Consider the following 27,013-nt stretch of genomic DNA (forward strand, 5'->3'; position numbering starts at 1 on the left):
TGTGAAAGAAACTTTTTGGTTACTGAAACTTTCTGGCACAGTTTAGGCCTCTCAGGGTCCACAATGTGCTGCTGATGGTCTCTGTCAGGTTTCAGAATGGGAGCCTGGACAATTTATTTGTGCAAAATGCAAGCTGAGTATAAGAAGTCATCTAAATGAGCTGGAGGGTAGGTGTATTCTAATACTGGTTGGGAGATACAAACAGATATGGGTGTACACAAATACCTATGTGTGTGTGTGTGATTCAGTTTCTAGAGATGTATGCATTCATAATACACGGGATTTTTTAGAGGCATCTTAATAAGAGAGGTTTTAACTACAGGCTTCTGCATTTCAGTGTCTTTGCCAATTTGGAAAGTTTATAGGGAGAGTCAGACAAAAGGTGATAGCAAAAATTGGGGATTTCCTACTCTGGTTCCTGTGGTTAGCTTGCTTATCGCCTAAAAAAACTAAGTGAGAATGTCTCACTGGATCATCCTGTGAGCCTGGCAGTGACGTTTCACTTTCTGGGTAAGACTGGGTGGTTCCTGGCAGTTCCTTGAACTGGAAAGCAGGGAGTTGGTCTGAGCAGTCAATCATGTGCTGATCAGTTAACAGCTGCTCTTGGAAAAGCCACACTGGCACTTAAACCAGTCTCCCAGCACGGCAGTCTAAGAGGAAACCTGCATTTGCTGATCCTGAGGACAAGCCACGTGTGGCTCTGAGCAGGGCTCTGGGAGCAGGCAGCAGCACCGGGCTCACGGTGAGGACAGCAGCAGGGGGAACTGGAAACTCTGCTCTTCCCTTATCAGGCCAGCCCCAGCGTGTCCCTGGCTCTTATCAGCCCTGGCAGAGCCAGTTTCTGATGCACTGAACCCCTAAATTCCCGTCCCAGGGTGCTGCAGGGCCTGGCCCCATTGCCTCCAGCTTGCACTTAAAGAGGTGCTGAGCAGCACCTTGTGACATATGGGGACAAGGCAGGGCAGTGGTGACAGACCGTGAAGGGAGGAGATGCTGGACCTCATCATCCTCACCCTTCATTTCTTCATCTGCTTTCTCATCTCCATTGCAATCTGGTATGGACTAAAGGTACAGTGCAGCCCCTGGCAGCCAGAGAGACAGCCCCCCCCTCCCCCCATCCATGGTTCACCTTTCTGTGCTTATAAAGACCTGGTTTAGCTTTATTTTTCTTACGAAGCAGGGTTGTATTGGGAATTTGGGAAGAACTGGAACACAGTAGCTAATTGTAAGTAAATTTGAAGGGAAGGTTGCTTTCATAAAACTGCTTGTATTCTCTCTTGTAAGAGGGAGAGTTTGTTATATGTTTAGAATATGTAAGAGGAGGGAAGGAAAGACAGGAAAATTTGGTAGAAATGTCAGGCTGAATACAGCTTCTCAACAAAAAATGTTTTCTTTCCTTTGCAGAATAATATTTTATTAACTTTAATCACTTTATATTCCTAGCCATAATACCATGTAAAATTTTTGGATTTACATATAAATGTTACCTGTTGCATACCTGAACTGTATAGTATTTTACATTTGCCATCTTTATATTTGTTTGCATGTGGGTTTTGAGGGGTGAAAGTGGTTTAGGTGCAGAGTAAATGAATAGTGATTGAGAGTTTATCTTGCCTGAACCTCAGGTATCTGGTTTCCAGCAGCTGGCTTTCCTTGTCCAGTCAGTTCTGTTAGTGAAGACACTAACTGAACATTGTCACCAAGCTCTTGTGCTTTCCTACCTCTTGATGTTGATAGTCCTTCTCTGAAACCTTGTCTCCCTCTCCTCACATGAAATCCAAATGTGAATTGCTTTGTAAGTGACCTTTTAATTTATTTGTCCGTGTGTTTTAAGGATGTGGATTCACACAGCTCAAGCACAGCAGGAGCTGAAATGAGGCCAGATGGTCTTGTATTCATTGGCAAAGAAGATGACATAAAGAAGTCCCAAAGAATAACAGCCAAAATCGATGGCAGGGAAATTGTTGTTTTCTACCATGAAGGGAAATTTCATGCTCTGGATTCTCGCTGCTACCGTAAGATATTTGCCTGTGTGATTTCAGTGTTGTTAGAGTTAAGCATAAAATCTGCTGCATAAATTAATATGGTATTCTGCCATGTTTCAGATGAAGGAGGCCCTTTATGTCGTGGAGAAATAGAGGTATGTAAAGAAAATAAAAATAATGCAGAGGCATAGAGTCATGTGAAAACTCTAATGGATTTTTTGTAATGCTTTTATCTGAACATTATATAGAGAAACTTATAACCTCAGACAGCCCTACAACCAAACATACCTTTTGTCCTAGGACATGACTTGCTACCTTTTCTTCTTCTTCCTGCAGGATATTGATGGACAAGCCTGTATTGTTTGTCCTTGGCATAAGTTTAAAATTACCTTGGAAACAGGAGAAGGACTGTACGAAGGAATAAATCCTCAGGAGCCATCACCAACACCAAAGTGGCAATCAAAAGGAGTCAAACAAAGGATTCACAAGATCACAATCGACAATGGGAATGTTTATGTGAGTCCTCCAGATTTTTCTGTGAGCTTTGACTCTGATTATTATGCTGAAATATACAAAAATGGTGGTGAATTAGCTATTGCAAAACCAAGCCACTTAGAAGCCACAGAGTAGGTCATGGGCAGACAGCAGAATCCTGGGGAATGCACAAATGAAGAATTTATGTTGGGAAATAAAAATGTACTGTGCCATGAAGATTGTCTCCAAATTAAATTCTAATATTGTTATGTTAAAGCACTGAAATACATAGATATGAGGAGGATAAGAAGTCCTGCATTGTCAGAAATGTGACTGATTTTGTGCTGAGGATTTTTTTTGCACTTGCATTTCAGAAAAGACTTAATTACAGCAGAGTTCCTCACAATATTTGATATCTTGCTAGAACTATTTTAATTTTTAAGAGGGGATATAGTATACTACGGCTTATAAAACATAATACATAATTAAAAGTAGGTAGTCAGGTGCAAAGGTTATCTTTATATACTTAACAGTTTATACTTCTATGCCTATGGTAAAAATGACATGGAAATTTTTAACTTTTGAGATACGTGTGTGATCTCTAGCTATTCATTACATGCCACAAACGGAAGCACAGAATTTCAGAATACTTTAGTGCACTCTTTTATGCCTATTTGTGCATTACTACCTTGAGTCTATAGATGTATTTCTTTTCCTTCTTCTCACTGAATTCCTCTTGTTAGTTCATCGAATAAAGCAGCAAGGATTTATTATGTGCAGCTTGTTCTTCCTGGTTCTGTTGGTTAAAGAGGGAGCTGTTTGGTGTGATTTGTGAATTAGTGGCCCTTGTTTGCTTGTTTTTCTTTATTGTAACCACATTTTTCTACATTCATTTGGAAAAGAAAAAGTGCTTTCTGTGTAGAGGCAAAACCTGTGTTTTTCTCTGTGTGTTTGCTGTCTAATATCAGATCTGCCCCAAAAACCCCTTCCAAGGAAGTTTCTCTCTGAGCTCCGCTGCACTCCAGGATGTGGTGGGTTCCACTGTTCAGCCTGTGGAGTGCAGAGACAGAACACAGAGCACCACAGAACCACTGAGGTTGGAAAACACCTCTAAGACCATCAAATCCAACCATTAAATCAGTACTGCCAAGCCCACCACTAAACCCTCTCCCCAAATGCCACATCAACACTCCTTTTAAATACGCCACCCTGCATGGCTGCAATTCTTCAGTGTGGGGTTTTTTGTGTGATTTGTTGTTTTTTTGCAAAGTTCATTCACAGGCAGGTTCAGTTTGAAGTGCCTGCCCTTCATCTCTAAGTTCCTCTTGTGTTTGCAGCACTCTGTCTTGCTTTCAATGTATGTCACGGGTAACTAGGCTTGTGTCAACACTCCTGTTGATACAAATGTGTTTAGAAGTAGTGAGGCAGAAGGAAAGAGTCAAAGGAAAATTTGTACTGCATTGATCACAACGAATAAAGCAAAGTACACAATCAATTAATTTCACTACAGCTAAATTGAGAGGAAACCACCTCTGGTCATGCCTCCTTGACATGGTTTGCGTAGTTGACAGGGAAAAGTGTTACCTTGAAAATGCTGTTGAGCTGACCTGCCCCAGTTCTGCATTTTATAAGAACTACAGCACAGAAATGCTTTTCTTGCCATCTGCCTCTTCCTCCCCCTCCTCCTTCTCTCCCTGACCACTCAGCCAGCCAGTGCCAGTGATCAGGCAAATGCCTGCCTTCTCTCAGGTGAATCATGTCTTGATTATCTCCTAGAAAATGCTGTTCTGTACTGACCAGTTCTGTGATTTGTTGGGGTTTTTTTTATTACTGTGTTTTTTTAATATTGTTTGTTTTTAAAGAATATATCAACTTTTCCTCTGGAAACCACCAGGTAGATGGCAGGAAGGTGGAGCAGGTACCTTCCTGCCATCTACCCCAGCAGGTGCCCCAAGGGGCTTAGGTGGTGTCAGGGAGATGGAGAATTGCTGCCCCTCCCTCCCTCCTCACCCAGCTACCTGTACCTGAGATTAAACTTGACCACAGACATTGTGTCCTAGTAAAAGACATGGATCACGTAAAAGGAGAGTGTTGCAAGAACCTCAGATACACCTGCATTAACTCATGTGATTGCTGAGATAATATTTTTATTGACTTTTCTGGAAGTAGCGCATTACTAGAAATTCACTCTTTAAATTAATAAAGATGCAGTTCAGTTTAAGAAAGCACTGACTCCAAACAATATGCTATCATCTGTATGATGTTTAGAAGAATGATGGAAATAGGAAGTTTTATCTGAAAGCTTCATGGACATGTTTATACTAGTGGAAGAGTGCTCAGGATTCTGCAGAATTTCATTTACTGGCTAAAATTCAGAAAAGTGTTTAATCATAGGCTTATGCCTAATCATATTGAATAAATACAACTGCATGTCCAGGCATATATAAATCCTTTTTCTTCAGTACTTCTCATGCATAATAGCTATCTGCAAGAGTTTATGATTATTTTGCCTCTTTTTTTCCTTAAGTGTTCTTTCCCAGGAAGTTTGCCCATTAGATTTCATTCCCCTCGTTTTTCCTGTTGATGATCACAGAAGAAACAGAAAATTATTAACTTAGGCAGCAGTGAACAGAGCAGGGAAGTTTGGTGGGCAGTTGGTTTTTTATTTATTTTACCCTTTCACCTTTTCACTTTTCCCTTTTTACTATTTCATTTTTTTTCTTTTTTCTTATTTTTTCTTTCTTTTCTCTTTCTTTTCTTTTTCTTTTCTCTTTCTTTTCTTTTTCTTTTCTCCTTTTTTTAACTTTTGACAGCAAAGAACAAAGTTTCTCTTTCAACATATTGAGGTCACAACCTTTAAAAAAAAATGCATGCACTGTTCTGAGGTTTGAAGTGTTAGACTGTGCACCTAATTTGAAAATAATTTAAATATTTGATGTCCTATAGTTGAACATTCTGAGTCTCTTATTTTCCTAGCCCTTTCTAGGTTCCTCGTCACAGGGCTAGGAGAGCATGAAGACGGGGAAAGCACAGGGAGGGAGACGAGGGGTGGTTAAGTCAAGGCAATGATGCTGAAGTGGCATTTAAGGTGCAATGAAGAGGCAGAAGGAATCAGTAGCTGTGGGCAGGAGGTCAGTGAGTCAGTGGCTGGATAATTACTGCTTCCTAGAGAGGTGTGTTAATGACAGCAATCAACCAAGCCATTCCAGAAGAGTGTTTTGTTTGTTTTTGGGAAGGGAAGTTTATTTAATTTGACAAATGAACAAATACCATCTGTTTTTCATCACAGATCAGCCAGGCAGGGAGCAGAGAAATACCTTCTGTGCTTTGGAAGGAAAATTTTTGTGATGATACCGCAAGGCATTCAGTCTTTATAATAAGCAAGCAGCTTGAAGACAATGAATAAGTTATGTTATGCTAAAATGGAATCATCTTTTCTAGAAAGACAGGGGAAAACTGTGTAGCAGTGTGAAGTGCAGCCTGAGCCTGGACCTGATGTACCTGCACTGCAAACTCTGATTAGACAGTGTTGACTGTAAAGCTGGATGCTGCCCTTTTCCTTCTATTTGTAGTGCCTTGTTTTGCAGTGCTCCCCTGGCTGCACATTAAATTAAGGACCCCTGAAATGTAAAACGTGCCATCAAGTTGGGACTGAGAAGTTCATTATGGGGCACGTAACCTGGGGGAGAACAGTTTGCAGGATGGCAGAACACAGAGAGAGAAAAATGTTCATTCTGTAGGAAAGCAATTTTAAAAACAATCTTTCACCACTGAAGCCCTTTTCAATAGCTTTGTGCAATTCCTAATTTTATATTTAATATTGGAATGAAGTCCAGTTTTGAATTTTGCATCTCGGGTTCCTGAAATGATCAGAAGATCTGGTTCCCTTGCTGGTTCACAAACACGGACTGTGAGAGTCAGCATTCACGACCCCCATCACCCTGCCCCACCGGCTTGGCAACTTCTTTTCGAGGTTCCTGGGGGAGGCAGGGGATGGGGAATGGAAATAATATCAGTGGAGAGGCCCTTCAGTCTCTGTGTGAGTGTGGGGAGGCTGCCCTTGGCTGGCAGAGCCCTGTGAGAGCTGCTGCCACTGCAGACCTGGCCAGAGCTGCACCGGAGGTGTCGGGGGTCATGGTTTTCTGCTGGGCCAGCAAATTCAGGCAGCTCCATCAGCAGGAGAGCAGGAACCATGCTGAGAGGGGCAGGAGTCACTGAGGCTTCTGGGGGGGGGTGGCAAATTGGGTCAGCTCTTCAAACTCTGTTCTGCAAATGCTGTTTTTAATGTGGCATTTATTCATGCAAAGCCATGGATTTCATTAATGGATTTTTTAGCTGAATGAAGAGTTGAGCACAGTTTTGAGCCTCTGCCATCTATGAAGTACTGAAGCAGACTAAAAATGAACGTAACAGTTTTGCCTGTCAGTAAGAAAAACTGGAAAACCAGTGTAGATCTCCTAATTAGCCCCTTTGTGACTCTTCCTCCATGAGACGAAGAGAGTTCCCCAACAAGCAGTACCTGAACAGTGGAATTGTTCTCCTGAAAGATGTCAGAGAAGTATGGTTTATCATTGCCAACAACAGTAGTTAGAAATCCAAGACTTATGAAGACAACTCCAGAAATAATTATTCTACCTGAAAGTAAAATAAGTGTTATCTTTTTAAAACTAACAAGCAAATCAACCAACAAATAGTCATTAAATTAATTATTAATTAATTTAACTGTTCAAATTACAATTAATTTTTGCTGCAGCTGTGGTTGGCTAAGGATACAGATAATGCAGAGATTACCTGTAAAGGTGATCCCTCTTTATTAAGACAGTCACTACAGTGGAAAAAGTGGTGAAGTTTTTACCCCTACTAAGGTAGGTCAGCTGTGCCTGAAGGCTTTCTGATTTTTTGATGTATATATGACAGTTGCTTAATGAGAAGTTTCACTTCTGCACACATATGTCCTTCCATGATTTCAATTAACATCTAAGATTCACATTCAAGGGAAAACTACTTTTTTTAATTACAGTGTGTGCTGAACATGTCACTCCCACCCCTCTATCCCCCCCACCAAAAAAAAAAAAAAAGAAATTACATGTTTATTTACATGTTTATTTGGAACAGATTGCTCCAGAAAAAACTGAACACTTGTGTAGCTTTGTTTTGGCCCAGGAAAGCACAGTTGAACAGTGAAGTGATGCCCCCCCCTTACATTCATTATAAGGCCTTGAGTATTCCTGGCATGGCACTGGCTCAGCACCCAGGAGACCAACATGCCATCATTTGAAAAGCCAAGGATGCTCAGCATCAGCAGCACTTCCCTGGAGGCTGTGTCACCTTGCAGTGCTCATGGTATTTTTCACGAGTCTCAGCACTGAAATAATACCTGAAGGTAAGATTAAGTTTGGAGGTGCAGGTGTTCACACCAATTTTCATTACCAGTTTTCGTGTGCTAAGCAGAATGGAGTTTTGGACATAAACTGAATGGATATGCAAGGTCCTGCACCTGGATCAGGGCAATGCCGGGCAAATACAGGCAGGGCAGAGAATGGAAGCTGTCAGGAGATGGACTTGGGGTGTTGGGAGATAAGCTCAAGATGAGCTGGCAATGAGCTCAAACAGCCCAGAAAGCCAAAAATGTCCTGAAGCAGAAAAAGCAGTGTGGGCAGCAGGTTGAGGGAGGTGATTTCACACCTGCACTCAGGTGAGACCCTACCTGCAGCACTGCATCCAGCTCTGGGGTCCCACTGCAGAGGGATGTGGACCTGTTGAAGCAAGTCCAGAGAAGGCCATGAAGATGATCTGAGGCTGGAACCCCTCTGCTATGGAGACAGGCTGAGAGAGCTGGGGTGGTTCAGCCTGGAGAAGGTTCTGGGGAGATCTTAAGAGTCCCTTCCAGTCTGTAAAGGTACTCGAAGAGAGCTGGAGAGAGACTTTTGACAAGGGCCTGGAGTGACAGGACAAGGAGGAATCGCTTTAAACTGACAGGGGGCAGGTTTAGATTTGGCATTGGGAAGAAATTCTTCCCTGTGAGAGGCCAAGGCCCAGACACAGGTTGCCCAGAGAAGCTGTGGCTCTCTCATCCCTGGAAATGTTCAAGGCCAGCATTGATGGGGCTTTGTATGAGCAGGTCTAGTGGGTGACATCCCCACCCATGGCAGGGGTGTTGGAACTAGACACTCTTTAAATGTCCCTTTGCAACCCAAACCATTCCGTGATTTTATGACTTTATGTGATGTGATACTCTGGTTACTTTTCCCATTGTTTTTTAATAGCTGATGGCTGCGAAACTGAAGCAGAAATAAATGTTTCCTAGTTTTGGTATAGAGTATTAGTCTTCTATTAAAAAAAAAAAATGCAAATACTTTAACTGAAACAATAAAAATACTAAATGTGGTTTTGGCATTTACCCAAACACTCTCCCCACACCTCCCTACTGCAAAACTGAAACAAGAAGGAACCCAAAATTTCCCTTAGGCTAAAGAAAATAAATCTTGACTTCTTGTCCTTTGAAGTTCAAATGGGACAAAACCAGAGCTGTTCTCAGTTCCCTTCCCAAGATGACAGATAAACAGTGAAGCACATGGTGGCTGCCCCTTGCCCAGGGCAGCAGTTTTGCTCTCCCACAGCGGTGACAAGCTCTCCTGTTTCCACAGCTGTGATATATTTACCCTCTCCTTACATGTAGAAGGCAGCTTGCCAGAGATCTCCCGAACCCTCCCTGTCCCTGGCTCTGCAGAACTCGCCTCAGAGCAGGCGTGGCTCGGTCCACTAAGTCTCAGATTTGCTTGTCAGCCTGTGTCTAAAGGGTTCTTGTATCAGCAGGTTCAGCTGGAAACGCAGGTTTACAGTCTTTGGCCTTGTGGAATGCACAATAACAAAGGAACAAAGCACCTATAGAGACACTTTATGGGATTTTATCTCTGTTCTGTCCAGAAGTGAGTGTTCCCCAGACTTTCAGTTAATGTACCCTGCAGGCATTCCTGTAGGGGGTGTGGGGCTTTGTGTGTGCTCCGTTCAGAAGCTGCCTGCAACTTCAGGAGTGCAGTTGTCCCAGTCTCCAACAGCATTTTATGCACTTTTGCAGGCAGATGTGCACCAAAACCAAACATCTCTACTCCCCCATCTCTGGAATGCCTTAATTATGAGAGTGCACAGGCAGCCCCTCCTGCAATTCCCTCCTGCTGTTCCAGTCTTAGGACAAACCACATTGCCCATCAGAGACGGTGGGGGAAAGGAGGAAGGAATATCTTTTGTCACTGTCACACTCCTCCAAGTCCCTTTCTACAAGAGTTGCAGGTGGGAAGAATATCAGTTTATTTAGACAGAGTTGTTCCAGCTGAAATTAAAAATTAAAAAAAAAAAAAAAGCAACTTCACACAGACAGACTCCTGGTCTCCTGGTGTTTAGTTTTAAACAGCTGGATGACATGCCCTGCAATGTCACCTCTGTACCGCAGGAGTAATATAAACATTAGTTACGAGTGAATACTGCTAACAAAAATTGCTCTCAAGATCTTTCACGTATCACCCATCTACAAATTTCCTTGCATCCAGGGAAATGGAACAATGGAGGGGAAGCTGCCCAACAACCAGCAGAATTCAGGCCTTTATTTCAAAGGGGAGGATTTAAGTTGCCAAAACAAGCTTCTTTCAGTCCTTGTAAGATCTTTTATAGCCCAGCAGTGCTTGGCAGCTTGCACAGCTGAGCTGATTGCAGCTGTGTCCCATCCTACTGAGGGCGGGGCATGTGTGATGCTTACTGCTGAGAAGGGATCTTGGCATGACACCATGTGGTACCTGGGAATGCACCATAGTCACAGGCTTATTTCATTTAGGATTATGGGGAGCTATGGTACACGGCTCTGCATATATATGTAAATTGGGCAAGGTTTCTGAGCAAAGAAAGCTCTGTCTGCCAGGAGGCAGCAAATGGTGAATTGTAAATGAGATATCTTCAAGATCCTGTCTTCCTTCAGATGTTCATCCTTTTCAGAGCTTGATAATCCAGATTCCAACAGAAAAATTAGAAGCCTTAGGATGAGGAGTATTGTAGCACCTGTAAATCAGCGAATGCAGCAGAGCTGCTGCCTCTTTCCAGTCTCATGCCACTTTCAAATAGGCAGTTGCCCATGGAAGATTTCTGCCTTGTTGGCCCTGTGTTCCTGCTCTCTCTGGGTGGCTGAGGCATTGCTTGTGGCCAACCTCCTCCTTCTGAAGTGGCTGCCTGGCCCTTGTCCAGCGCACTGGCCACAACGCAGCCACCACCAGGGTGACCTCCAGCAACCCAGCCAGCTGTGCGGGGCCAGCTGCCATCTTCCTGACACACCAGAGTTTGGGTGCTCAGAAGTCCCTGGCAGTCTCCTCTCTCCAACAAGGGCTGGTGGAGAAGGGGCTGGAAGGGCTGCTCCACATGCACAGCCTTGTGCAGGGGGCTGCTTCACAACTTTTCAGGCTTTTGGGCTGAGAAAAAGGTTTTGATGTGTGCAGGTAAAGGTGCTGGTGGAGTTTGTGGTTGAAAACTATGTGGGGAAGTGATGTCTGCTTGTCCTGTCCATCAACTGAGGAGACCCCCATGGCCAGCAACAGGTACGAGGAGGAACGAGAGTGCTGTCACAGCCTGAGGCTTGGCATTCCAGAAACCTCAAACACAAGAAGGAAACAGGGGAAGGGCTCTGGGTGGGTTTTGCTTCAGATCTTCTGGACTTCCAAGAAGACACTGCTGCACACACTTGTGCTTTGTAGACAAGCATTTGGGAGAGGGAAACAGAACAGCAGAACAGGTGGGATTCCCAGGCAAAACCTGGATGGATGCATCCTCCTCTCTTCCAGACATGGTCAAAGAAGGTGGGAGAGACGTGGGTGGAATCCAAAAGGCAGGTGTATGTTAGTTCCACAAATACTGGAATAAGGTGTCTTGGGCAGTAAGGTACTTTCTGCTGTGCTTCCCAAAACCAGCCCATCTCTTGGGATTGTTGGATTCCTCGTGCCACTGCAATAATACATTGTAACCCCAATTTGGAGTTTTTTTCTCAAATGTATTAGGAATGTGTTTAATCAAATTCCAAAACTTTCTCTGGAAAAACAGAGAAAGTGTAGCTGTCAACTTCAGAGGATTTTTGGTTAGCTTGTACATCATCACAGCTTCATCCAGTCTGTTTTGGGGTGGGTGGACTGTGCAAAATGTGAATGATGAAAACCAGCATCTCTGCAGAACTGAGGTAGTGATTTGGCAATGGGTCACTCACACCTCAAGGCTGCCTTCTGCCAAGCATTAACCCCGAACTGCCTGGTTTAGGCACCTCCAGCATTGCTTCCTAACAACCCTGAGAATGTGGCAGAGTCCCTGGTAGATGTGGAATGACAGGTAACCCTTTCAGAGAAAAGAAGGTAAATTGAACTCTCTTTGGTTAAAAACAAGAACTGATACCAGTGAATACTGGCTCTCCCTGCCTGTGGGGTGGACAGGTTTGCAGGGTCCTTCCAGGAAAATGAAAACCAGAGACAAAAAAAAGATTCAAGGCCAGAGAAAATGAGATGGAATTTTGGCTAGGAAAGGAGGAGGAGAGAAGAAGAAGGGGACAGAAAAAATGCAGGAGGATCCAGCAGGTCAAGAAGTCCAGGTATATCCCAGTCTCTGCTGCCCAGTCTCTGCCTTTCCCAATTCTAAGTGCTGCTCTAAGTCAGAATGACATGGAGCTGTGTCAGGGGATTTAGGCTGGATATCAGGAAGCAGTTTTCTATCCAGGGATTAGTTGAGCACTGGAACAAGCTTCCCTTGGTCATTGCATCAAGCCTGACAGGGTTCAAGAAGTGTTTGGACATGGTGAGATTCATGAAGCTTTGTGGTGCAGGAACTGACTTCAAGATCCTGATGTGTCCCTCCCAACTCAAGACATTTTATGATTCTAATTTGGCCCAAATTGCTGGCAAGGGCCAGTGAAGAGCAGCACTGTGCAGAGTGTGGAAGGAACTCCATGGCCCCCTCACCCTCCACCCTGAGTCCTGCTGTGTGGCTTGAGGGCCCTGTGCCCCTCTGCACATGCACAGGGCTCTATGGACATCACCCAGAGGGAGAAGGGGAGAAAGAGCCATCCCATCATCAAAGCCAGCACTTATTCTCTTCTGGGCTGTAGTGACCCTGCCCTGGGTGAGCTCCTGACCTTGAAGAACACTCTCCAGGTGAGGAGCTGGGTCAGGACCCTAAACTTCAGCGGAAAGAATTTCAGATGTACAAAGAATTAGTGGGTGAGATCTGCTGGGATGTCCTTAGGAACAGAAGACATGATCAGAGATGGCAAACCTTTAAGGAGACTTTTCTTGGAGCAGAAGACCTTTCCAAGCTGACATGTAAGGAACCAAGTAAGGTGGACAGGAAACCACCACAGATAAGCAGGGATCTTCTCCTGAAACTGAGGAGGAAGAGTAAGACACAGCCAGTGGGAGCAGAAACTGATGACCTGGGGAGAGTACAGGGATACTGTTTGGATATGTAAGTATGGGATCAGGAAGGCCAAGGCAAAAATGAAACAGGGCTTGGAAACAGGTGTGAAAAGCATCAAAAAGGGATTCTTTGAGGACATCACTTGGGAAGAAAGGCCAAGGATGGTGTACCCCCAATAAAGGAGAAAAGAGAACTGGCTACAGCAGTTGGAGAAGGCCAAGGTACTCAGTGAGTTCTTTGCCTCAGACTTCAGTGGCCACTTCAGTGGCCATCCTGTGTCTCTTGATTCCCTGAGGCTGCAGGGGGGGTTGCTGAACTGGAATCACCCCCATTGTCAGTCAAGAGCAGGTTCAAGAGCATCTTATGGAACTGAATGGGCACAAGCCATGGGACCTGGTGAGAGGCATCCCAGTGCCCTGAGGGATGATATTGTTGCCAGGACAGCCTTGTGATGTTTGCAAAGTCACAACAGCCAGATAAGGTCCCCAGTGACAGTGAAAATGAAAGCATCATTCCTATTTTTAACGGGATAAAGGGACTACTGAGCAATCCGTGGCCTTCTGTGATGTAGTGACTGCAAGGACTGACAAAGGAAGACTGACTAGTGACATCTGCCTGAACTTCTGTAAGGCCTTTGATGCCACGGTCCCACATGGCATCCTCATGTTCAGATCAGGGAGACATGCCACTGAAGGTGGACTGCTGGATGGATAAGGAATTGGCTGGGTGGATGCAGACAGAGTTGTGGTCCATGGCCCAGTGTCCAGGTGGAAGCTGATAACAAGTGGTGTTCCCCTTGTGTCTTTGGGCTGGTGCTCTTTACTGTTCTTGTTGATGACACAGGCAGAGGGATTTAGTGGACTCTTAGCACTTTTGCAAATGACACCAAGCTTGTTGGTGCAGCTGGCACAACAGAAGGATGGGATCCAATCAGAGGCACCTGGACAAACTTGAGTTCTGGGCCCATGACAACCTCATGAGGTTCAACAATGTGCTGGTGCTGCACCTGGGTCAGGGCAATCCCAGGCATGAGCACAGACCTGGGGAAGAGATCCTTGGAAGCAGCCCTGTAGAGAAAAATGGATGCTGGTGTATGCTGGTGGATGAAAAGCTGGATGTGAATAATCTGTTTCCAAAGACAGATTTATTTATGTCCTCTTATGAAAAGCTGTTTCTCACACCACATAGAGAATTATGATGCAGCAAAGGCTCTAAGCAGCAAAACACCTCTGGGAGAGGCTGCTACTCTGGAGTAAGTAATATGAGGATGCAGGATAATTCAAGAGGCTACAAAGCTAAAATAATTTCTCAAAGCAGTAAGGACAACATTCAAATCCATGAAGAACATTCAGTTATCACACACTGTTCATCCTTTCTTGCTGCCCTGATAATTGCTGTATTTACAAGTATGCAGACAGAAAAGGAGGCTGAAAACTAGAAAATAGCAGTGAAATCATAACAGAAAGGTCAACAAGAAAATAGAAATCAGGAAAGTAAGTTTAAAAGAAAACTGCTGATTGGAAGACTAACTCTGAAATGGCTCTGTGAATTTTAGTAAATTAAAGTGTTTTCTTAAGTTTTTTTTTTAAATGTGAAATGGTCATCCAATGGCAGATGTTTAACATCTGTATAATGAAAGTTAATTAACAATGTCCTATGCCTTTTGATTCTGGAATAGTGCAGTTGTATAAAAATTAAGATTTATTTATGATTCAGTGAGACCTTACAACTTCAATAAGTGAATAACTGTTTTTATATGCACAAAGGCTATTGCAGATATTTGTATATCTAGGTATAACCTTTGTTCTTTACTTTCCTTATTAATTTTCTCTAATTAAAATGGATATTAGCTCATATGTTTTGCTGACATTATTAGATAATTTTCACTTAACATAGCTAATGAACATCATTTCCAATCATGTTGAATGTTTTTAGTAAGAAAAAGTAGAAACATGATTTTAGTAAGAAAAGCTAGAAACTTATACATTACTAAAAAAAGTGTGGGCAGACAAAGGGCTGACCTTCTGCAGAAGCATATTAAAGCAGTTTGAGGCACTTCTCTCAGTAAAATTCACGTGCTGGGTCACTCAGTCCTAAGTGCTTATCTGGGGATCATAAGGTGGATTAAAATAGCTCAGAACTTTGAAAACATGCTGAGTGTATGCCATCCCTTCCCTGGCCCCGAATATCAGCAGCATCTCTGGCCAGGGTAGTACTTTTCTGAGTGCCTTGTGGGAGAGGACACCCAGGCAGCAGAGATTTGTTGAAGGGTTTTGGTCAGTATGTGTGGCCAGGCAGTGCCAGAAGGGATCTTTCCCTGCTCTCTAGTGAGGATCATGTGCTGTAGGAACTCAGCACATCACTCCTAATGTCCAGAGCTACCGAAAAAACCTTGGGGGGCTCGGAAGCCTTGGAATGTTGCCAAAAGCACTTAATAGCTTGATTTTAATCCATCTAGGGATGTGCCACTGATGTATGAAGAGATAGAACCTGTGGGAATCACTTGAGTGTAAATGGTGAAGAGAAAACATAGTTATAAGGTAAATTACAGATTTTAGAATTTTGGTACAGAAAAGTTGTGGAGACAAGATGGAGGAATCAAAGCATGTCACAAGACTCTTCTTTCTTCTTTTTGTCGTCCATCTTCTGCTGTGGTGTTAGCACTTGGGAATTAGTCTGGAGTGAGAGTGTACCTGGTGACGAAAGTAATAAGTATTGGAGATAAAAAGTAAATATAATATACATAGTTTTTGTTATAAAAGATGTGCCCGCCTTGGGAGAAAGTCAGAGTGCCTTTGGCTGCTGTGCTGGTCAGATCCCAGTCGAGCAGAGAAAGGACTTTGTAGATAAGACATAATAAACAATTCTGAAGACCAAAAAAACCTGGAGTCCAGACTCATCTTTTGAGGCCCAGCGTGCCAGAACCATCCTAAGTGTGTGTGGGAGCAGAGACAAACAGCTGACCCCATAAGGCGTCACCTTCCCATTCTTTGTGGTGCTTGCTCCATGCCCACCTCTCTCTGTAGCTCAGCCTCAGCTCAAATCCACGTCAAGCCTTGGGGAGGGGATCAGGGCAGGCTGGGGTGGGAGTGTTGCTCCTCTGCATGAAATAATGGTCTGTGTCCACCTTGTGGCAATGGCTTCCTTTTCTAAAACAGAAGAAACAACATACGAACTTTCTTTTTTCTTTTTTCTTTTTTTTTTTTTAATCCTTTGACCTTTGTTCTAATGCACTTATGACCTAAGAACGGCAGGGTGCAGCTCTGCATCTGCAGTTGGGAATTTTCACCAGGGTGAGTGGGGTTTCTTCTTCTGTAGCATGCTGTGCTTTCATCCCTTCACCTTTGAGGAAGGCTGGGGTATTTAGGCACCAGATGGGTCCCCTCCTCGTGGCACCAAACCTTGTTTCTTTCACTACCAAAATCAACAAGCTTGTTGGGCAATTCTTGTGTTGCACATCTGCAGCAGTCAGGCCTGGCTCTTGTTTTCCACATCTCACTCTCACAGTGTTAGCAGCTTTCCACAGCTTGCTAGTTGCTTGCACAGCTCTGTTCTGCCACAAAATGGATCTAGTTTTAAATTTAAAAGTGACATACATTTTTCTTTCTCCTTCTCCTCTCATCCGATAATTTCGCACTCCTTTCATATTTTTGTTTCAATATTGCTCTGATGCCTTTTCCTTGGTCCTAAAAGTAGAAGCCAGATGGGGTTAAGGGATAAAGGATTTTTACTTTGGTATTGAATAAGGATTTTTAGGGTGTGACGCTTCTCCAAGGTGGAATACTCAGAAATGCACACACACACAGTAGATTTTGTGTACAATTTATAGACCTTGTAAATTAGCATATCTAACAAAGACGCCCTAATGAGAGATTTGAATGAATAGCATGATATATCCTTATCCTGAAAGATTCCCCTTTAAATGGGCCTAGTCCGAGTTTAAAGGGTGCATTCTAGAGAGGACCTTGTTTTCTCAAGATAGTGTAGGATTTCTGGCCTCCAACTGCAAGGAGTTTTTGGTATTGTGGCTTAACAGAATACCAGGGCTAATCTAAGCTATCGGACTTAAGGAATTGCATGTATGCATGCTAAGGTCACTGAGAATGCAGAAAAGGTATACAAAAGAAAAGGCAAAAAATTGTCATGGCATCAGCAGTGGTGCTCCTTGATCTGATTCACTAAAACTAGAAAAAAAGTACTAAAAATAGATGTTATTAAATTGCAAGATTAGATATAATTTTTGAGAACAGTCATAAGAAACTGTGGCAAGAAAAAAAAATTGTGTCCGGGGTCTGTGCACCATAGGAGGCCACCAATATATTCAAAAACTCTTTTAGCAAGGCCTGGGTGCCAAAGCAGAGGGAGCAGCTACCACTCCTGGTGAGATAACACAGTCTGTGAGAAAATGAGATCCAGGGATGAACACAGTCTCTTGGGAAGCTGTTGGAGAGGCTCCAGTGAAGTTCAGCATCACTGGTTTCTGGAGGAAGGGTGGTAAGTATGCCAATAAAAGGGGTCGTGTGGGCATAATAATCCTCTTGCACTTTCAAAAAGCCTTTGAGAAGCTTTTTGCAAAGCTTATTAAACTTTGCAAAGAAAATAAGTTGCCACAAGATTGGATGAGAGGTTGGTTTTGGAGTTGAAAGCTGGTATAAGAAGAGGAAGTGAGGGACAAGGCTTAGTGTCACTCTCCAGGAAGGAGGAGATTTATGCAGTCAGGGGATAATTCAGGTTGGAAGGGACCTCTGAAGGCCATCTAACCCAGCCTCCTCTCCAAGCATGTCTAAAGGGCTAAGGTTATGCAAGGACTTCTTCAGTGAAACTTGAATATGTCCAAGGATAGCCATTCCCCAGTTTGACACAAAAGCCTTAGAACTGGAGCTGTTTTTTTCTTGATGCCTCCATGTGTGACCTCTAGAAAGCAGTGAAACCCGTTGGGCTGGAGAGGCACTCACTGGATGTGGCTGTGGTCACTTGATGGTCCTTAAGGTCCTTTCCAACTCAAACCATTCTGTGGTTTATGTGTGGAAATTCTAAAGAATTGCTTCCAAGTTTGAACAACACTGCATGATTTTTCTGGCATGGTTATGCTGAGAAACACTACTGATCGTGAACACTGCCCCTCCATGCATTTCTCTCACACACACACAGATGGCTTTTGTGGGTGGGGATGTGGCAGATGGCTACAACAACAGAAAACCTCCTTTTTGTTTGCTGGTGCTTTGTCTGAGCAGGGGGTCTTGGCTGGCAGATCCTGCAGCAGCCATGTCTACTCTGGACAAGCACCAGTAAAGCCAAGACTATTACAGGATATTTTTTGCAGTATTATCAGGAAACAGGTCTATACAGCAAAGTGTATTAGTGTTATCTGGAATTATATTCTATCTTTGAAAAAAAAAAAGTAAACCACCTGGAAATTTACCTGTCCTAGAGAAACACATTTCCTCTTGCACCTGAAGCTGACTATACCAGCTTCAGCAGCAGCAGCAACAACTTTGTGCAGTGTGCAAATTCAGCTAATAAGCAGGTTTGGCAATGACTTTGACTACAAGTACATTAAATCTCCTCACTGTCCTGAAAATACAAGCTAGATAATTCTGCATGGATCAATGGACATAAGGCTACAGCTTCCACTAGGGAAAAATTCTCTTCCTTGACTTGCCTGCACTTATCTCCGTTCACTAGCAAATATCATTCCCCTTTGTCACTAACGACTGTGTATTTGTTTTCAGTGCTTTATCTGAGGTACTCACCGGAAAGCTACAACGGAAATGGTTTGGAAAAAAAAAGTTCCAGCACAAACTACACAAGGCCGAATATGCGATTGTTTCCTGGACCTTGTCAAAGACTCCCTTCTCTGCAGTTTAGTCTTTGTTTGTCAGCAGCAATGGCAAATGCTTGGTGGATGAAAGGTTTGCTGATCACAGGAGGGTGTTCAACTTTCCAACTGCCAAACAGAGAACAGTCAAGCAATCCTCTGTAATCCTCTCAGTTAAACAATCTTTTGAGGCTTTCCCTTGCAGTGCCTGTGTAACTTGTAGAATGCATCTAGGATAGGGGTGCCAAACAAGTTCCCTATTCGTGGTATTTATTATCCTGCCAAAGTGAACTCGTTCCGTTTCCTGTTTTGTTTGTGTGTTTGAAATGCATTGCACAATCCCTGAGCAAGGCGAGTAAAAACGGGGTTATGGACCTACTTTGACAGGAAAACGGACAGCATTCTCCAATTTTACTGCTTGCTTTTTAAACACTGTTTTCAGTCATCTGATTGCTGGAAAACTGTTATTAAGACAGTGTATTTCAGTGTATTTTAGTATGTAAGCTTTAAGTGCTGTTCATCAGCTGACATGACTCTCACATTCACCATCTGCACATTTTGCCAAAGCTGATACTTCTGTCAGTCCCAACTTTCCCATTTTGTTTTCCTCTCACTTCTTCCTTTCTGAAGGAAGAACTGAGAGGAAAACAAAAATGTTTTCTGTGACCCTCCATCTCAGCTGGTACTCCTACCCTTGTCACCCCTGGGTAGGACTAGGTCTGCAGCAATAAATAAGCTATGTTAATTGGAGTTTGGATTAATTGGGTCACTCCTCATTAGTACTGCCTTATTTACCAGTCTGGTTTTATTGGTATTACAATTGCCTATATGAGTGTCCATATCTGCATGTATGGCTGTGTTGTATTTATAATCTGCATGCATGTATTTTAAACATATGCTTATATAAATCTGTGTATGCATATTTGTGTCTATATATGCATGTGCATATTTATTTATGTATGTTAACTATTTATGCATTTAGCTATACCAGGTCAGCCTCATTTGTGATGCTAAGAACTTTTCTCCCAAAGGTTTCCTCGTTTTCAATGAGTAGATTTCTAAAAGCGCAAATTTAAGAATTCCAAGGGATCTTTAGTGACCTTTAAAAAGTACAAAAATAGTCATAGGTTGCAAAATGTTGACTGCTCTGTTGATTCACAACATCATGTACCCAGAGTTTAGATACCACTGAGGTTTTGGATGTCAACAGTGATACATCACAGTCAGAGGATCATCTGGGAATAAAATAGTGGTTTCCTGTGATACTTTTTAAAACTTACTTATGAAACATGCATTCTAACTTTTTCCCCAGATGAAAAAAAAAACCAACCCCCACTTGTCATTTGTCTTTTAGTTTTCTAGAGCAAAGCTAGATTGAAAAGCAGAAGCTAGAATGGGATAAAATGTATGAAAACAAACAGGCCGGGAAATTATCTGTTGTTTTGTACTTCGGGCTTTTTCTTTTTCAGTAGTTTGCATACAATTTATAATAAAAATTAAAAAAATAAATTAGCATTCATTAGTAGATAATAATACTTATGTTTTATTAAAATGGTCTTGCTGTTCAGTACAATATCTGTATAAAACTTTGTTAGTGACATCAAATGGAATCTCCTACATTTGCAAATAGTGTAATAGTGCTTTTCTCAAAGTATGGGTTGTTGCAAGCAAAGCTCTATTCATTACTCTGTTGATAATTGTATCAAGTCCTGTTTTGAATGAGTTCTTGCCCGTGGGATTAACAGCAGCATGTGTTCACATAAAACAGTGTATTGTGTACCATCTAGTATGCCTAAATCATTTTTACTCCATTTTTTTAATTTTAGTGTACACAGTGGTATATGACAGCTAATGGTATTTTTATAATGGATCTGGTGTATTTCCTGGGTAACCTCTGCAGGTGACCCTGCATTGGGGGTTGGGCTAGGTGATCTTCAGATGTCCCTTGCAACCTAAACCATCCTGTGATTTGTGTTTGTTTTACTATAATGCGAGAGCATCCTTTTGGAAAATTGTGCTTTAAACATCACATGAACGCTAAAAAGCCCGCGTGGCATTTAAGAAATTGTATTACTAATCAGCCTACTATTGAAAAGATAGATATAATTTAAATAGTAAAAAAAAAAAAAGTTTTAACACTTTAAAGGAGGAAGTTTACACTGTGACAGTGCCAGGTCCCTCCCCTGGTGCAGACAAGAGGTGGCACCGGCCCGTGGCGTGGGGATGTTGGTCCCGTTCCTGCGCGGTGGGACACGGCTCTGCCCCAGCGCCTTTCCCTGCCCCTGCTCACCTGGTGCACCTGCCCTCGGGACGTCATCTCGCTCTGCCCATCGCGTCCCGGGGCTGGCTGACGTCAGGATGCGGTGCCCGGGACCGCCCGGCCGGACGCGGCTTCGCTTTCCCCGACAGCGCCGAGGCACCGCGGCCACCGCAGCCGCGGCTGCTGCTCATCCCGCTGCGGCTGATCCCGATCCTGCTGCGGATCCCCATCCTGCTGCAGATCCTCATCCTGCTGCAGATCCTGCAGATCCCCGTCCTGCTGTTGCCGCTGTTCCTGTTGTTGCGACTATTGCCGATCCTGCTGCTGCTGCTGCTGCTGCGGCTCCGGCGTGCGGCTGCAGCTCCATCGCCCGGAGCAGCCAGCACCGAGTTACCCAGCCCGGCCACGGCCGGGGCAATGCGGCAGGAGTCCCCGAGGTCACCGCAGCGAGACTGAGCCTGGACACGGAGCAATAACAAACCAAACCCGCTGGGGATTTGCAATGCAAGCAGCCTTTCCAGGTTTCTTTTCTGCTTTGCTCCCACCCTGCTGTTGGATTTGAAATCATGTATGTGTTTTGCTGTTGATTACAGGAGGGTGTTAAAATCTAGGGAGGGAAGAGTATTCGGAAGGATTAATATGTTAGTTTTGATTTAAGGGGATTTTATTTTCTTTCCCCTTATCCCTGCCCTTCATCTTTGTTAACACAACTTCATCCTTATTATTTTTATTTTAGGTCGGTTAATATTGTAGCTTTTGGGAATGAAAGAGATGGTTTTTCTGAGGACAATCAGCAGCCCAACCTGATCTGGAGCTATCTCGGGAGAAGTGCTCTCATTTCCCAGATCGACAGCAGCTTGTCTGCCAGTCATGTTGGAAACCCAGTTTTTACTGAGTATCAAGCCTGCGTATTTGGAAATGTCAGACTGGTGGTACACGACTGTCCTGTCTGGGTAAGAGATCCATCTCAGTCTTTTTAACTACACTTAACAGTGTGAGCTCTTTTAGTAAAATGAAATAATACCCTAATTTTAAATGGTTTTCATTGTTGTGGGATTTTATTCGTAGTTTTATTACTGCATTTAGTAAAAAACCTTTAAAAATGTAACCAGGCAAATGCTGGGAAATCTCAAAGATGCTATAAAAAGGTTATTATAAACAAGCCTCTGCTTGGCCTTCCCTGTAAAAGGTGGGGGTTTTTTTCAGCTGTGTTGCTTAGTGGAAATTTTGTGAAAGACAATCCAGAGGTAAACAAGAATGCCTTCTTTGTGACACTGCACCATAAGTTCTCTCTCCAAATATTTGCCAACAATAAAATGAAATTTAATTTTTCTCTAAAAAAAGGCAGTAAATTTTCCAGCGGTGAAAAATGACAGACTGAAAGATCTGATGGCTTATATATTATATGAATTCTATATTATTCATATAATAATCAAGGGAATAATTTTATTCCTCCTACAAAGAATAATCATGTCTTAACATTATTACCTTAATCTGATGGTAAATAAAAAAATATTTTGACACAGTTACAAGTTGTCAGCATTTTTGTTAGTAAGTGAGAAAACTTAGTTTGGAGTGTGAGCAGATCAATGATTATGTAAGAAATTATGCTGATAATCTAAATTAAAACATATTTAATGACTACTTAGCAGCCTTAAAAAAACCCCCTCAGCTTACCAGCTTTTAGAAATTAAAACAATAATCAGTTTCAGCTTCATAATTTTATCCTTTGGGTGATTTTTGTACTCCTGTAAGGGAAACATTTTGTAGAATCTGCAGGAGTCATAACATCTCCATGAAATGATCAGAAGCCAACAATCTTAAAATGAAACAATCCAGTTTAGCTGTCCTTCTGCTCTTTATTTCTTTTTGCCAGCTGCTTACAGACACCAGTTCAGATGGACTGGGGGATCCTGTTTCTAATCTGTGAAGCTGCATGTGACCTGCATGTGCAGTTTGCTGGAGTCACCGGAGCGCAGCAAAGAGTAAAATCTCCTGAATATAAATGAAGTCTGTAGGGCTTCAAAGGCTGTTTCAGAGGGATGGAGGGAGGTGGGTAAGGGAGGTGGGAAGGCAAGTGGGCATAGCTGGAGAAGGGGAAGCAAGGACATAGATTGGAGACAGAGTTGATGCGGTTTTACATTGCTTTAATTGCATTTCTGCAGAGCAAGGTTGTTCAGTTCTGTGCACCTTTTAATTTCTGCCCTTCAAAAGTTAGCTTGTTGCTGCCTGAGTCACTGCATTTCTGCAGCCTCAGGTTTTTTTGCCTCTATCAGCTAAAGGAGGCAGGAGATGTATTACTGAGAATGTTGAGGACAAATTAGCATTTTTGTCTTCATGGAAGACATGTCAGATAGCAGGACTGGGCTCTGCAGGAGGTTGTGTGTCATGCATAAAGCAGTGTCCTTGCTAGGGTAAGGCAGAGCAGGACCATTTCCCACAGCCTGGGTGCTTGAGGTTAACTATATCACAGCAGATCCTTTAGGGCTGCTCCTCTGCTAGCCTGGGGAAACAATAGAACAATTCAAAATGTTGACAGATGTTGCCTCCAGCCATATTCTGCATGGAAAAGGATCCCTGCTTCATCTTACCAAAACATAGAGGTGCTGGTATGGTGGGCCTTGAGGTATTTCAGCCTCTACCATCTGATCCCAAAAGAGATTTGCATTTTACTGGGATTTGTACCTCATCGAGACTAAATCCATATGATTAAGGCAAGAGAGTCCTGGACATGAACTTGGCAACTGAGTACACTGATAGCTATGAGTCTCAAAACACAGCTGTTCTTTGTCTTCTACAGCCATGAGTCTGGAAGCGTAGTGTTGATGTGGTTTTACTGAGTAGAGTTCCACAGTGAGTGGGGGGATCCTTCCTCAAGGCAGATTGTGGTGCACTTTAATTTTCTTGAGTTTCAGTCTGCTGCTGTACCTGTCAGCCCAGGATACTGCTCAGCCTTTTGAGTCTGCAGGAGGGTCAGAAGAATTTATATTTGTCATTTCCCAAAGACACCTGAAGTAAAATTGTACTTAATATATTTAAATTGCAGTTAATATATTTGTGTACTTGTGAGCCCCATGGAGGTCACTAGTACACAAATATTAACTACAATTTTGAGAAGGTGCACTGTTAATATTTTTTTCTAACTCTCCCTTACAACAATCTCTTTCCCTGAACCTTTTTGTATTTTTTCCTTGTTATTTACTGTACCAACAGGAGTAGTCCCCAAACACTGTGAGTTTTCTTATGTCAGAGATATCAGCCATAGTGTAGTTCTCTGGCTTTTTCCTCTTTATCATAATTCTCGTGCTCATTATGCTGCCTTGTGCTCCTTATGCTGGCCAGCCTTTACCATGTCTAAAGGCAGAGGATCTGAGCAATGTACAGATTTTATTTACAATTTTTAGAAATCTAGACATATTACTGCTTCAGTAAAAAAAATGACAGCTAGTAACTTTTCATTTTTCCGTACGTCATCCCTTCTTATTTTTAAGCTTGAATGCCTGAGGTGACAATTTACAACAAGTTATGATATCCTGGTAAAAAATACTATTAAATTCATTTATGAGAAGAAGACAGAGGCCAATATGAGCTTCTTTTGCTTTGTGAGGGGGATGTTTAGGGGGATTTCTGGAGGAGATACTTCCGTCTGTGCTGCAGATTACTTATCTGAGTAAGTCCAGGGGACTAGTAAGTTATGGAGAGTACACCCATAAAATTTTGTCCCGCTGCAGACCTGATAAGAAATTGCAGAGGAATCTTAAGAAGAAATGGGGAAGGCTCTGGTATGTGGAGATGTGGAGAACGTCAGTGTGAGGAGGTTTTGGTAATGGAGACTGGGTCTGTAAATGGATCAGAGGGAGGGATGCTCTCCAATGTCCCCCATGCAGTTCTCTTGGATCCTGGGGAAGTCCCAGGGAAACATTCCTGGGTGCCCAGGCACCCTTTTCCCCACAAAGAGTGGTTGGCATTGCTGCTGCCTCAGACCCAGGGTTGGAATGGTTGGACATGGGGACACTTATGAGCAGCTTTCAGAAAGAGTGTGGGCATTGCAAGGGCACTTGTGTGAGGAATTTCACTGCCATTCAGAAAGGCATTCATAAATCATTTTTAACAAAGCAAGTATTGTTGTCCTCAGGGATCATGTGAATTTGTAGGAAAATCATATCTTCAGTGCCTCTGAAAGCTTTATTTTCAACACTAAATCTTGAGAAGTATAATTTACTAATGGCAAGAATATGATGTGAGACACTTAGAATAAATGCATGCAAGGAAAAAAATGAAGATTTTTTCCTAATATGTCCTGAGTGGAACAGCAACAGAAGTATAATTAAAATTATAATTAATAAGGTCATAATAAAATAACCTTACCTGTACAGATACTTCTTCTTTTTGCCAACATCTGACTTGTGAAATGGAGCAGGAAGCATGATGAGGAGTAGCTGTTACAAAAATTTCATAGATGGAACCTGAAATTAAGGTTATTCCTGAATCTGAATGGCTGTTCATCATCTGATGACATTCTCCCTGTCATTTTTGCATGAAAGGTCCTCTAAAAACAATAATGAAGGCTCTAGATGCTCTGTCTTATGGATGTCTTGTGCAAATAGCCCATTGTCAGAAATATTTTTGGAGGATTTTCGTGGCACATGAGATTTATCTCCGTTGTAGACTGGAGTGAGTGAAAAACAATATACCAACATACCACAAAACAAATCTACAAACAATATAAAAATACACATATTAAATTCCACAGGAAGTTTCCATAAGCATTTTTTACTACTCATGCTTAAAGCTGTGCAGTTACCGTGTGTTTGTGGACCTGTGCTCTACTCTTTGCTTATGATACCACACATTGTCTCCAGTCTTGTAGAGATGGGCAAGTGCAGACCTGGGCTGATCTTGAAAATGGTCAGAGGGAAGGAAATTGCAAAGGAACAGATGTTCTTTTTGTCTGCCAACAGAACAGAACAGATCTATATTCCATGTTACTTTTGGGATTGTGTTGTATTTTTCCTTTAAACCTTTGCTGTGTTAAATGTATGCCACTCTGTTAAAAATTCTCAATTGAGATCTTCATCAATTAAAGTCTACTAAAGCTGTCCCTTGAAAATTCTCCATTTTTGCCTGCTTTTGTGATCAAGTTCTCCAAATGTCCATCTTGATGGCTGTCTCAAAACACTGTAGCTGGTAGTCCTACTTCTGGAGGTGCTAAATGTGCATTTATGTGTAAATGTTATACCATTAACAGGGCTTAAATGACTGTATTAAGTGCTAATTGACACTGTCCTTACCCTGGGATTATAATAGTCTCTAACTGAGTTGTCTCAAAAAAACAAATATCAAGAGCAATGCACTTGACCTCCTCTATTGTCAACATGGTTAATCATGTGAGAGCTATTTCTTGATAAATTGTTAATTCTGGTTTACTTATTGCAGAACAAAAGCTTCTATTACAGACATCAATGGGAATGTGTACTGTGATTTATTTCCTGACTTATTTCTTTGTAAGGTCAAGGCCTGAATTGGGAATGATGTGAACTGACACTTTAGGCAAATACTCCCTGACTTCGACTTCCATCAGGGTCATGCTACTTCTTGTAGTTAAGAGCATTGCAGCTACCTCACCAGATTTCAAACAATAACCCTTTTGAAGTGATCAAAAATAGTATGTTGACAATGCAAGCCATGCCACTGGTTGATATTGCTATTCTTTTATGTACTTCTCACCCATTTGTAATACTCTTATTTCTGTACTTGCTTTACAAAACTCAAATTGCTCCCCACTACCCAAACTTTGAGTTCTGCCCTTTTGTCACTTTTTCTCCGCTCATTTATTCCTATTTTCACATTGTCTTTATTTCATTACTGCTAATTTCCATTTTTTTTCCTCAGTGTCCCAAGTTCTTCTAGTTTTGCCTCACATGCTATGCAGGGCTGCCATGGAATCACAGAATCCCTGAATGATTTGCGTAGGAAGGAACCTTAGAGATCATCTCCTTCCAGCCCCCTTGCCATGCTGGGGAGGGGTTGCACAAACATGTG

General features: G+C 42.6%; 2 protein-coding genes across 17 annotated transcripts in view; both read left to right on the forward strand.

The window, feature by feature from the left end:
- The first annotated feature begins 571 nt into the window (after nucleotides 1–571).
- RFESD (Rieske Fe-S domain containing) lies at nucleotides 572–21,731 on the forward strand. 11 transcript variants are annotated; one of them, XR_007780429.1, is made up of 6 exons: nucleotides 781–1,068; nucleotides 1,835–2,015; nucleotides 2,106–2,140; nucleotides 2,322–2,501; nucleotides 17,231–17,387; nucleotides 18,626–19,633. XR_007780429.1 is itself a non-coding variant. In XM_050986829.1 (5 exons), exons 2-5 carry the CDS (start codon nucleotides 1,874–1,876, stop codon nucleotides 3,593–3,595), a joined length of 525 nt encoding a protein of 174 aa, XP_050842786.1. In that variant the 5' UTR covers nucleotides 572–742; nucleotides 1,835–1,873; the 3' UTR covers nucleotides 3,596–7,176. The 11 variants fall into 11 exon arrangements, 9 of the variants coding, with proteins under 9 accessions (XP_050842786.1, XP_050842785.1, XP_050842783.1 ...); XR_007780430.1 differs by having other exon boundaries at nucleotides 783–1,068; nucleotides 17,235–17,387; XM_050986829.1 differs by lacking the exons at nucleotides 781–1,068; nucleotides 17,231–17,387; nucleotides 18,626–19,633 and adding exons at nucleotides 572–742; nucleotides 3,428–7,176.
- RHOBTB3 (Rho related BTB domain containing 3) overlaps nucleotides 2,363–27,013 on the forward strand; it is a 42,482-nt gene continuing 17,831 nt past the window's right edge. The window contains exons 1-2 of one of the 6 annotated variants that reach the window (XM_050986822.1): nucleotides 2,363–2,501; nucleotides 21,708–21,924. In XM_050986822.1, coding sequence (XP_050842779.1) covers nucleotides 2,488–2,501; nucleotides 21,708–21,924 — 231 coding nt within the window. In that variant the 5' untranslated portion in view covers nucleotides 2,363–2,487. Of the gene's footprint in view, nucleotides 2,502–21,392; nucleotides 21,540–21,707; nucleotides 21,925–22,847; nucleotides 23,024–27,013 lie in introns of those variants that run through there. The other 5 variants (XM_050986820.1, XM_050986821.1, XM_050986824.1 and 2 more) reach the window with 5 other exon arrangements.

The sequence above is a fragment of the Serinus canaria genome, chromosome Z (genome assembly GCF_022539315.1).
Source record: "Serinus canaria isolate serCan28SL12 chromosome Z, serCan2020, whole genome shotgun sequence".
NCBI lineage: Eukaryota > Metazoa > Chordata > Aves > Passeriformes > Fringillidae > Serinus > Serinus canaria.

Bases quoted from the DNA above. Each gene is read 5' to 3' on its own strand.
- RFESD (XM_050986826.1), top strand. From the start codon at position 991: ATGCTGGACCTCATCATCCTCACCCTTCATTTCTTCATCTGCTTTCTC. The intron at 1,069-1,834 runs GTACAGTGCAGC...GTGTGTTTTAAG, and splicing joins CAATCTGGTATGGACTAAAG to GATGTGGATTCACACAGCTC. The intron at 2,502-3,427 runs GTGAGTCCTCCA...GTCTAATATCAG, and splicing joins TCGACAATGGGAATGTTTAT to ATCTGCCCCAAAAACCCCTT.